At 34.4% G+C, this 13095-nt stretch overlaps 1 protein-coding gene across 3 annotated transcripts in view; it reads right to left on the bottom strand.

The window, feature by feature from the left end:
- The window catches only part of BCAS3 (BCAS3 microtubule associated cell migration factor), a 470653-nt gene that overhangs the window by 422282 nt on the left and 35276 nt on the right, over positions 1-13095 (bottom strand). For all 3 annotated transcript variants that reach the window (XM_070394364.1, XM_070394365.1, XM_070394366.1), the window contains exon 6: positions 3539-3620. In XM_070394364.1, the coding sequence (XP_070250465.1) occupies positions 3539-3620 (82 nt within the window). The remainder of the gene's footprint in view (positions 1-3538; positions 3621-13095) is intronic.

Here is a 13095-nt window from a genome sequence, read left to right as displayed (position 1 = left end):
GGACTCTTAAGAATAACAACTATGGTTGAATCTGCATTTCTAAAAAAAAAAAGTGTTACCCATGTGGTCACTAACAAATGATTTTAAAATTATTTTTAGACAAAAGTATAGTTCTAGCCCTAGCCGGTTTGGCTCAGTAGATAAAGCGTCAGCCTGCAGACTGAAGAGTCCCAGGTTCGATTCCGGTCAAGGGTACATGCCCAGGTTGCAGGCTCAATCCCCAGTAGGGGGCATGCAGGAGGCAGCCGATCAATGATTCTCTCTCATTATTGATGCTTCTATCCCTCTCTCCTTCTCCCTACTTCTTTGAAATCAATGAAAATTTAAAAAAATTTAGTTCTAGTTTCTCTTTTGTAAAATACTGAATAAATTCACTTTGGGGGCATCATTCATATTCCACATACCATGCAAGGCACTGCATAGAATATGCTGCTGCTGTGATTCCAAATAAATACATTATATAAGAGGAAGGACCATAACATAAAACAAATTTAAAATATATATATATGAATAAATAATTTCACATATTTCTTTCTAATATTTACAGCTTTTATTTATTTTTCTTGACTTATTATAATAATTAGGGCCTGCATTCTTTGGTAAATAGAAGTTGTGATAGAAGCCATCCCAAACTAACAGGCAAGTATTTAATATATCACTATTGAGTATGATGCTGGCTTTAGATTTTTTTAATGGATAATCTTTATCATACTGATGATGTTTCTTTCTATACCTAATTACCTGAAAGGTTTCTTTTTTTATCATAAATGGCTATTAAAGTTTATCAATAGTTTTTTCCCACTTCTATTGAGATGATCTTATAGTTTTCTTCTTCATTCTATTGATATGGTGAATTACACTGAATGATTTTCAAATGTTAACCAATGTTGTAGTCCTGGAATATCTGTTACTTGGTCCTGATGGGTAATTCTTTTCATATATCACTGGATTCTATTTGGTAATAATTATATGTAAATTATACCAAGGGAAAAAGGAGAGGGAAAGGGAAATGGGGGGAAGGAGGGAGGGATGTGTGGGTATGAAAAGATGAGGATAAAAGAATTACCAAGAAAAGAAAATCATGACAGCAGAGTAGAATTATTTAATAGAAGTGTTAGTAATCCTCATTGAGACAATCTCTCAAAAGAACAAAAAACAAACTACCTTTTAATTAATCATTATAGGGGGTGGAAGTGTCAAATAATACAAGTACCAGAAAGAGAGAACCAAAAGAAAACGGAGGAAAATAAATTATCAAAAAAGCAATTTAAGAAATTTCCTCAAAATTATGTATAGTCTTTACATTTCCACACTGAAGGAGCTCAGGACAATACATGAACCAAGAAACAAAACTGAAAATGAAAAGTTTCAGAATCCTGGATGCCACAGAGAAAAATAAGCCAATTACAAAGAAAAAGGTATCAACATGGCTTCAGATTCTTCAACCATAACACTAGACCAATGCCTTCAAAATTCTGAAGTAACATTATTTAAAAACAAGTATTGTTAGCCAAAGTATCAACCAAGAATATGGAAGAATAAAGACATCTACAGACAAACAAGAGTTACCACAAATCAGCACCAGCCAGTGAGGCTCAGTTAATTGAGTGTTGGCCCACGCACCACTATGTCACTGGTTCAATTCCTGGTCAGGGCACATGCCCTGCTTGCAGACTACATTCCCAGTAGGAGGCATGTAGGAGGCAACCAACTGATGTTTTTCTCTCTTTCTCTCCCCCATCCTTTCCTCCCTCCTTCCCTCTCACTTCGTCCCTCTCTAAAAAGAAAAATCAATAAAAACATATTTTAAAAAGATCTAACACAAATCCTTTTTTCAGGAAATTTCTTAAGGACTTCATTCCATCAAAATGAACACATAAAGCAAACTGGACAAAAGGTACTCATTTTTCCATTATAAATCTTACATGATCAGTTGCATTATAACTTTAATGAAGACAAATCTAAAAGAATTAACCAAATACAATAAAGGAGACATGTAATTTTTGCAAGTCATAACAGAACATTTAGCTACCAAGTATATGAAATTATATTTTAAATCTGGTATTTTTTAAAGTAAGCATATTACAGTAGATGGAAGAATCTTTTTTCAATCAAAGTAAATTAAACATATTCAAATTCTACTAGTAATATTAACTTTTATAGCTATATACTCTCTCATGAAGTATCTGCCCAAAGCAAAAGTTGAAAAAGTTGAAGAACTGACATAGACAAAAGAGCTTTATAAATGAAATGAAGGAAGAAAAATTTGCCTCTGTCAATTACATACAAAAGAAACAGACTTAGCACAGTCCTTCAGTAATAAAGTTTTTCTTGATTCTAACCATCCAAAGAAAAAGCTGACTATTCAAAAAAATAAATAAATAATGTTCTTTGTCAAAAGATTTCACCAAAACATAAATACAACAGAAACTGGAGCAAGAGAGTGAGAGTGCAAAGGAGAGACAAAGAAAAAGAGAGCTGAAATCTGTATATGCCATAAAATTCAAAAACAAGGAGAAAAATCTCCACGTGACTTCAGGATACTATTGTCTTACTACCTTCACCTTCTCATTTCAATTGAAATTTAATCACCACATTAATCCTAACATTACTACTCACATGGTTATTTTAATAAACATCATTCTCACCAATTTAGAGAATTAACTGTTAAAAGAAGTATTAGGAGGAAGATTTCCCAACTTCTGGATAATTTTTAAAAACATAAATTAAATATTTTAATATCCTTTTTTAAAACATTTCATAGTATGCAAATAATATTAGGATTGTTTTTAGTGCACATGCTAAAATGCTGAGTGAACATAGGCAAGTTAATGAGAAAATACAACCCTTAGGAAGCTCAAATCATTAAAGAGTCAGGAGTTACTTAGGCATCCAAATAGCAGATTTAATTTTAAAATGTACTTAATTCTGTAAAAATAAAATATGGTATTTAAATACAACATTAAGAAGTATTCGTTATTAAAGCAGAGATCCAAGGTCAAAAGCCAGAAACTGTACTTCTGACATAGCTGGAAATGCAGAGAGCAGATTCCTCTCTAATCAAGATAATGATGAAAAACCAAGCTCTCCAAGGCAGGCAGTGTAACTGCGAAAAGAGGCAAAGACACAAGAACAACAGAGACTTGGGGAATACCCAGAGAAGAAAGCTAAACCAGAAACATAACAAAAGCGGCACAGTCAGCAAGGAAGGGACCTGGGAGGAGCGATGCCATGAAAACCAGGAGAGAAGAGGCATTCAAGAAAGAGCCAGCCAAGTCAGAAGCTAAATCAAGATCAAAGAGGATGAAGATAAATCAAAAACACAGCAGAAAGTGAATGGCCATATTGAATTGGTTAAGATTACCTATTTCCATCTCAACTGACAGGACTAAAAGTTTATCTTGGGGGGGAAGAGGAGAAGGGGTATAGACACTTGGGAGAAAACAGACTTTAGTTATCATTCTTGCTGTCTGTAGTCCAAGACCAATAAAAGAGAAATGTTCTGAATGATTTGTTTCTTCTTCAGGGCTACACTCACCAAACTGTGGAGCAGGCAAGATCCTAGCCGCCCGAATTGGGCCATTTCGAACAGAGAATAGCTCCTGTGCTTCCCCACTGATCTGCAAGAGAAGACAAAAAAATTCAGTAAATGAAAACACAGGTCCAGACATTAATATATGAAAATGAGATCTCCTGAATGTTATCATAACTTATTGTCTCATATGTAATACACACACACACTCATACACATTTATGGTTCATCACACACATTAAATATACCGTATCTTAAGTTATCATTAGTATTCCTAGAAAATTGTAAGAGCATGCACTTGATATGAATGGTAGAATATGTGGTCTGTCTGGAAGTCTATAATTTTTAATCTTTAATAAACTACTATAAATCAGCTCAGTTCCTGCACGACTGCTTTCCAAAGCAACTATGATTTTTTGAAAAGCAGATCTTAAATGTTGTAGTAAATTTCAAAAATATGTTGTAAAAGAGGAAAAGCAAAATATATTGTAAAGAACCCTGAAGTGAAATGTCAATGACCTAGTTACCAGTTATAGTTCTGCAACTAACTAGCTTTTAACCACCTTGAGTAAATCATTTGACCTCCATAAACATTTTTTATATTCTTTTTTCTTTCCTGAACATATTTTTAATAAAAATTGTATGTATTCAAGAAGTACAACAGGATGATTCGCTATACATATACACAGTAAAATGATTGCAGCAGACATCTCCTCATAGTTACCTTTATTGTGTGATAAAGATTTCAGAGCACCTAAAATCTACTGCTTAGCATTTTTCCAGTATGTAGTACAGTATTGTTAACTATAGTCATCACGACTGAACATTCGATCTCTGGACTTACCAACTTTGCATCCTTTGACTAACATCTCCCCATTTCCCCCACCTCCCATAAACCTATTCTTTTGCATTTATAAACTGAGAAGGTAAAGGTGCTAAAAGACAAAGATAATTCTAATTACAATATTCTATGAATAAAAAATTAATATGTAAACTTCATTAAATGTTACTGTTTTTGCTATACACATAACAGTATATGAATGACCATTCATTTTGAGTCATATCAGACTTATTCCTCAGATATAGAGTATAGCAAGCTATTAAAACAAAGGTAAAAGGGATATGCTAATACATGTGTCAAGTGTGAAAAAACAACTGTTTTTCAAAATTAGTGGCTCAAGAAAAAAGTTTGCTGCTAATTGAAATATTGAGTAGATTAAATGTGAATTAGTTAAGAAAGGCTTTCCAGACTACTTTAAGTGGTAATGTAGTTCCTAATACATTTTCATTTTCTTCCCGAATACATTTTCATAACTGTCAATTGTTTGATGGAATATGTAATATCAGACAGGGAAAATGGCAAACATTATACAACTAGTTCTAAATACTCAAGAACTTTAAACAGATATAATAGTGATAAACATTCAATAGAGGAAACATGCTGATGGTATTTTTTTTTAAATAGGCCTGCCAGACAAGCAGTTTAAAATATCAACAGTGCATATATTATAAAATAAAAGGCTTATAACTCTTCCAATATTAAACTATAAATTTGTACAGCTGCCTTTTAGAGTAACTACTTTTTTAGATCTTTATCTTCTATCATAATTTAAGTGCAGCAACCTATAAATATTTTTGTTTCTTATAAATGTTAAATTATGATAATGCCTAAAGAGCCATCATATTCATTTTGCTTATAAAACTTATTACAACTTATTTATTGACCACAATGACAAGTCCCTCTAATAGCACCTGGGATGCAGAGATATGAGGAATGCTTGGCTCTTCAGACCAACTATGCAACAACAGCACCACCTATCACCAATTAAACACAAAGGCTATAAACTCAGCATAGCAAACTACAAGAATTTTCCTCTCTACAAATTCCATTGTGAACACTAATTTTGTAATTGAAAGCCATGGCCATTACAAACTGCAGCTCTTAAGTCTACATTTTATTATGGAATAAAATTTGAAATTTAGAAAAAGCCTTCAAAAGTCAATTTTGTTCAGCACCCAAAGCAATAATTACACATTCTCTGAAATCTGGAAATCACAATCTCTTTCATTTTAAGCACACTTTGACTGAAAGGTGTATCACTAAAGTAATCCAATTATATTATAGATGCATTATTGGCTCTTTCCACCAAATGACAAGTCATTTACTTTTTGAAAATAAATTGTCTGCTGGGCAATGGATAAATAATATTCTTCTTCAATACATATACTGTTTCTATTAACAAGGAAATAAAAAAAACTTGCTTTGAAATTATAGAGTAATGAAAACCACTTCTCACTATCATATATAAGGTTTGTACCTATAACAAATCATTGTATTCCAACACAAAATCTACTCTATACTATTATTTTCATATGCCACAAGTCTAGCACTTAACTTTTGGTTCTATCAAATAAAGCCCTAAAGTTAAAAAAATAATAATCATATTTAACTGAGCTGCTGTACTAAATTACACTAAACAATAAAGAATAAAATAAACCTGTCTTGGCATACTCACAATATAACAACCGTTTGTTATCGCTAAATTAATACACAAGAGCTTACTTTGATATAGAAAAACATTTTGAAATCTGAACACACAATGTTTTTCAAAGTAATGGCTTTTAAAACAAACCTAAATGCTAGCTTCTACTCTAAACCCCTCTTTAAATGTACAGAAACAGGTAGAGAAAAAAACACATTAGGACTGATTATAAAATGCTTCCTCACATTCATTACCCATCCTTTATTGCCTCTAAATTAAGCTCCTAGAAGCTTTGTTTAATTATAAGATAAGGAACAGGGGAAGAAACATTGTCCCTATTTATAGGTATTTGTGAATACGTTAAAGTCAAGATTGTTACAAGCATAATGCTAAAGTTTCCTAAGGGAGTCACAAATGTCAAACTTCCCAGAGAACTAACTCTTCAGTATGCGCAAATTCTGTATCGGACTATTTCAGAACAGAGACAGCGCTAACAAAGCTAACAAACAGATAAGATGGGCACATTTTAGAAAGGACACAGAGAGGATGGATATGTCCTTACAGGCACTTCTTTAGCTGCCGTCTTCAATTGCCTCTAATGTTTTATACAGTATGTTCACTGGTAATTTTGCTCTCAAATAAATAAGTGTCAAAACTGATTACATTTATTAAAGGCTTTCAAAATGATTTTTAGGTTTCTTAAGAAGAGCTCATTGAAAATGGCAAAGAATCTCCGAGATGAGGATTTTATAGATCCTGAATAAAATTACCAGGAGCTGTAAATTCACTTTTAAACCAACAATAATAAATAAATCCAAGGGTAGAACTACAAGGAAGGAGTGTACCAAGCAATGTTCCACCTTCCTGGCAACTGCGGTTACTTGGGGAAAGGAAGAAACCTCTCCAACAGCTCCTCATGGGTCTCTGCCTTTGTTCTTACTGGCATTTTAATTTCTGATGACAGACTTTTGTTGTTTGGAGCATAAACCGGACGTACCAGTTTGAAGGCACAATAAGGAGAACAAAGAATGATTTGTTCACACTGTAGGGGAAAAAATCTTTTCCAACCATAGAAAATAGCTTTCGCATGGTGAAAATATGCAAATTACATACCAAACCAAAAAAGATGGGGGGAAAGTACAAGTTTAGAATCTCACAATTCAATCAAAGGCAAAAGGAAATTATAACAGCCGAGACAATAATACATACAGAGAAAAGGCTATAAAAGTTGTGGGAGAGCTTTCTAAGTGCTTTTAGAGGATTCTAAAAGCAAATGAAGGTCATCTAGCCCTCAGAACCAAACTTGTTTCTGAAACCCTGATGACTTTTCAAACATATATGACTACCAAATAAAAAATTCATTAAAAAATCAAGGATAAAAACAACAAGGCTTTATAATTACAGAATTAGGATAAGAGTACATATTTATACCCTCCACTACTCTTTAGACTGGCGGTTCTCAACTTGTGAGTCGCGACCCCTTTGGCGGTCGAATGACCCTTTCACAGGGGTCGCCTAAGACCATCCTGCATATCAGATATTTACATTACGATTCATCACAGTAGCAACATTACAGTTATGAAGTAGCAACAAAAATAATTTTATGGTTGGGTCACAACATGAGAAACTGTATTTAAAGGGCCAGAAGGTTGAGAACCACTGCTTTAGACACTGGTCAAATGGGGAATTGTGGGCTACAAATGATTCTTTTTAGCAAACTTTATTAAACAGATATAGGGGGGGACAGGAGGAGAAAAGGGCTTTTGTACTATGATAATCCAGACGGAGAATTTTGTGGTTTCAAGGAAATGTCCCACTGAATGCAATTCAAATACCAACAAAATTATTTCAGATTAAAACAGAAAAAAAAAAGATAACAGACAATAGCCCAGCCGCGACCGCTCAGTGATTGAGCATTGATCTATGAACCAGGTTGCGGGCTAGATTACCAATGTGGGGCATGCAGGAGGCAGCCAATCTGACTCCCTCTCCCTTTCTCTCTGAAATCAATAAAAATATTAATATATATATATAAATATATGTGTGTATGTATATATGTGTATATGTATATGTATATGTGTATATGTATATATGTATGTGTATATGTATATGTATATGGGTTCTGCCTGCTCCACATCTCCAACAGGTAGTGTTAACCATTCTGGTGGGTAGGATTCACACTGTGGTTTTAATTTGCAGTTTCTCCATGACTAAGGAGACTGCTTTTAATTCTTATTGGAATTTAGTTATACTACTTCATGAATGACTATTAAAGTCTCTTGCCGAATACAATTGCCTGATTCTAAAAAATTATGGATTTAAATGGTTGTGCATGATGAAAAAAATGTATAAATCAGTCTCTGGAAAAGCAATGCTGCCTCAAACTAAATGTAGAAACAGTCTTTATTATAGTAGCCCTCCATTAGGGCAAATGATGTAAGACGTTTGTCCTAACGGACTCTTGATTTCCAGAGATTTGTATGATAAACAGTACAGAATATGAGTAAGATTCAAGAATTCATTACAGCAGCTCTAGAAAAAGGTAAAGCTTTTCATACTTAATTGAATTCCTACTTAATTCCAAATCCAGTCACGAGAAATCTTTCCACCCAACTAAGAAACAAATGGTTGGCGTATACCAAAATGCCATCCCTTGAGGTAAAAAAACATAATGATTTGTAAAAATTCATACAAACATTCAAAGAAAATTCAGTCACTGCTAAAAAGAGGAAACATACAAATATCACTATGTTTCTCCTATAACTCATGCAGTTCAAACACAAAGCATAATGATTAGTAGTTCCTTTTCTTCATAGACACTTTAACAAGCTTTATTCTTTAAAAGAAAAAAAATTATAGCAGGTATTGATTTACCTATTTTTCAAAATGGCTATATCTGATGTAGCAAATCATTTCTAGGCTGGAAATATGAATTAAAACACTAAGCCACCAGACATGAAAGACAATAGAAAAAGAATTCCTTATGTGTATCTTAAGCACATCCTGACTTTCAGTCAAAAATATTTTTCATGTCACCCTGGCTGGTGTAGCTCAGTTGGTTTGAGCATCGTTCAGTGGACCGAAAAGGTTGTGGGTTCGATTCCCTGTCAGGGCACAAATCTAGGTTGTGGGGGAGGGAACGCATCAATGTTTCACTCTCTCTCTTCCTTCCTCTCTCTCTAAAATCAATAAACATATCCTCGGGTTCTCTAGACAAGTAATGGTTCTGGTTCCACTAGGAAGTCTAAAGGAGTAAAAGCAGTCAACAGGGAGGACCACTGGAAGTTTTTTTATTTCCCCCAAAAAAATAATGACCTATGGCAACAATGCCAAATATGTACAACATGCCAGATCATCAGTTACAAATATCACACAGCAACAACATCAATGATTCTAACAGTTTATAAATTTGACTTGTGTTTATTAACTATACAAATTTGCTAACTCTGGGTTTGGCTTTTAAAATAAGGGTGATGACATATCTATCTAACAAGGTAACTGTGTTAAAGTGTGTATTTAAAATACGTAACACATACTTGGCACTCAAAAAAAATAGTTAAATCAAGAAGATGCTTGTTAAATGAACTGATAAGTAAATGACTGAGTCTGTATTATTCCATCTCAATGATATTTAGTATAATTTGCCATTGCCCCATTGTTCTCAAAGCATGTTAATATTTAATGCCTGGAAATTTGTTAATACCATATCAGAAAACACACTTTGTTACAACTCATCCTTGCACCCACCGATATGTTCCTTACTATGATTTACCGCTCTTAAGGACTACTACTAGACGGTAAACAGCACCTCATCTGGACAGCAGTTTTCATCACACTTATCTTCACACTCCAGCCTCAAGGCCAAGGCAGTCTCTCTACCTTCTCTTACAAATATCCCACACTCATTCCAACCTTCCTTTGTTAATATAATGTTTTTACCTGCAACAGGTTTTCTTACCAACAGTGATGTAAAAGGAGCCCACTTAAATAGACAAATGTAGAGTTATCAATCTTTCCTAGTTGTTTTACATGTACTAACCATACAAACACAACTGAAAAGAACTTCCTTAAAAAGATCATCATTTAGCCCTGGCCAATTTGCTCAGTGGTTAGAGTGCCTCTCACATTGATGTCTCTCTTTTTCTCTCTCTCTCCCCCTCTCTAAAATCAATAAATTTAAGAAAAAAGATTGTTTATTAGTTTTAAAGTAGCACCAAATAAAATTTTTTCATTAAAGAGAAAAATGTCGACTGCAGACTTTAGTTATTAATAATGTAACAATAATGATTCAATTTTACAAATGTACCTCACTAGTATAAGATGTTAATAGGGCAAAATGGGGAAGGAAGGGTACATGAAATTTCTCTGTACTTTCCATTCAATTTTTAGGTAAAAATAACTGTTTTAAAAATAATATATACAGGTGGGGTTAAAGTAAGTTTACAGATGTGAGTATGCAAAAGAGTTTATTCTTGTGTTATTTATTAATTATTGTATTATTTTCCTTACGAACTATAAAACTACTTTTGCCCCATGCTATATGTAAAATTTTTTAACATTTCCTGATACCACTGCCCCCCCCCAAAATAGGGTTAAAGGGTAAAAATATATGGAAGGGGGGAATGAATAGACAAGGAGGCCTTACACTAAGGAATACAGTTCCTAAAGCAGAAGGACCTCACTTAGCCTATTTAAATATACAAGCATATCATTACCACTCTGCTGTTTCACATGTACTAATCACAGACAACACAACTGAACTAATGAAGTTCCTTAAAAAGACTTTTTCATTACTTTGTTTTAACTTAAAAAATCACAAGAATAATTTTCTTACTTAGGGAGAAGAGATAAAAGTAAAAAAGAGAGCCCTAACCGGTTTGGCTCAGTGGATAGAGTGTCGGCCTGCGGACTGAAGGGTCCCGGGTTCGATTCCGGTTGAGGGCATGTACCTTAGTTGCGGGCACATCCCCAGTAGGGAGTGTGCAGGAGGCAGCTGATCGATGTTTCTCTCTCACCGATGTTTCTAACTCTCTATCCCTCTCTCTTCCTCTCTGTAAAAAATCAATAAAATATATTAAAATAAAAATTTAAAAAAAAAAGTAAAAAAGAGAGATAGGGGAAGGTGTGGGGATATCATCTTATACTTACGTATTAAGTTACTAAGCAACAAACAGACCTCACCTATCTACATGAGTGGCGATCATAACTACAAAACAATCTCTAATAAGAGCTGATAGTCTCTCTCTAAAGGCACCCTGTGAGCCAATTCAGTGATATATGTTGAGTTTAGACAGAAATGAAGAAAAATATTCCAAAAAATTGGCCAGAGAAGCATCAGAATCTCCTATTTATACACTGTATTCAAAACCATTTTTAAACTTGGGCCTTTTTTTTTCTCGATAGAGAAAAGTCTCACTGCCAGGGGGTTATTTTCCATATTGCAGCACACAATTTCAAAAACCTAAGATAGCACAGTTTGAGGAAAGTATTCCTAACAGTAAAAAGTAATTATTTTGAAAGCTCCCAAAATTAGGAGAAACAAGGGGACAGGGTTTTTGTTTTATTTTTGCCTACCTCACCACAAATGATCAGGTTAGAGTGTCAGTATCTCTATAACCTGCTCTGTATGCTGTCAAGAAGAAAAAAAGGGGCAAACCGCAAAAACCACTTAAAACGCATGCTTGGTAGGGCTAACAACTTATACAACAGATATTTGCTAACCACATAAAGCAGGCGGCAACTCAGTCTATATTTTGGTCTTGACACTAAGTTCAAAATACAAAACTTGAGGCAAGAAGGAAGTGAGTTTCAAGAACAATATGAAAAGCGCAGAACACAAATATTGAATGGAACTTGTAACCGCAGTTTCATACTCCCAAATTTTTGCACACAGAGAGGAGTATTTTAAGTCGACTTTAACCTTTCCCCTTCAGCCTGATTTTTGAAAAGAAGATCAAAGAAAAACAGTTTAAACTCACACGGTCCTCCAGTTATGCAACACAGATTTAGACATTACACTTCAAAACACCAGCCATTACTTCAGCACCACCAATCCAAATACCATTCCGAGCTTTGAAGCAGCCCTAATGGTATCTTCCATTTGCAAGTAACACTTCTGTAGTCAAAAGATCTTACTCAGGGTAGATGTTAATGCAAAACCACTCAGACTACACAGACACACACGCCTGGAGGCAGACTGGAAGGTGTTCAGAAGTCAATGTAACACCATTACAGAGAGTGTCAGCCTAGCAGCTGTCATAAACACTTCATAATCACTCTGAGACACAAACTGGATTCCCTTTAACTCGTTATTTTATTTTGTGCCGAATGTGTCCAGTTGAAAAGAGAGAGAAAACAGTGCTACAGATAAGCCAATTCTGGCTTACAGCCTTCTTCCACTTTTAGAAGACTGAGTTTGTCATATATTATTGGGATTCTAAATCTATCCTGATATGATCCATTGATTGAAGATAGTTTTGCAACAGATATCTAACCAAGGAGGAACTGATGGCATTAATTGAAAAACCTAAGGTTTTTCATTTGTAAAATAGATGAACTAACTTGTAAGATTGACAAGATGATTAAAAATTAAAAAAGACTAACAACAACGGCTATGGCAGGTAGTGGAGCAACTAGAACTATCTGATATTGCAGATAGAAGGGTATAATGCTACAATCTCTTTGTAAAACTCTAGGCAATTTCTAATAAAGTTAAATATATACCTAACCTACAACCCAGCAATTCTACTCCTAGAGACTTACTCAGAAATACAGTAGATATATCTAATATTATGTTCATAGGAGCTTTATTCACTGTAACCGAGAGCCAGAAACACAAATGCCCATCAAAAGAACAGCTAAATAGCCCTAATCGGATTGACTCAGTAGTAGACAGAGCCCGCAGACTGGGGCACATATCTAGGTTTCAGGCTCGATCCCAGCCTTGGTCAGGGCTTGTGCAGCAAGTAACCAATTGATGTGTCTCTCTCACATCGATATTTCTCTCTGTGTGTCTTTCCATCTACCTGGCACTCTGTCTAAAAATCAATGGGAAAATATCTGCAGATGAGGATTTTACTG

Source organism: Myotis yumanensis, unplaced genomic scaffold, assembly GCF_028538775.1.
Source record: "Myotis yumanensis isolate MYYU_CA2020_CCGP unplaced genomic scaffold, mMyoYum1.0.hap1 SCAF_16, whole genome shotgun sequence".
Taxonomy (NCBI): Eukaryota; Metazoa; Chordata; class Mammalia; order Chiroptera; family Vespertilionidae; genus Myotis; species Myotis yumanensis.
This window is presented reverse-complemented; position numbering and strand designations above follow the sequence as displayed.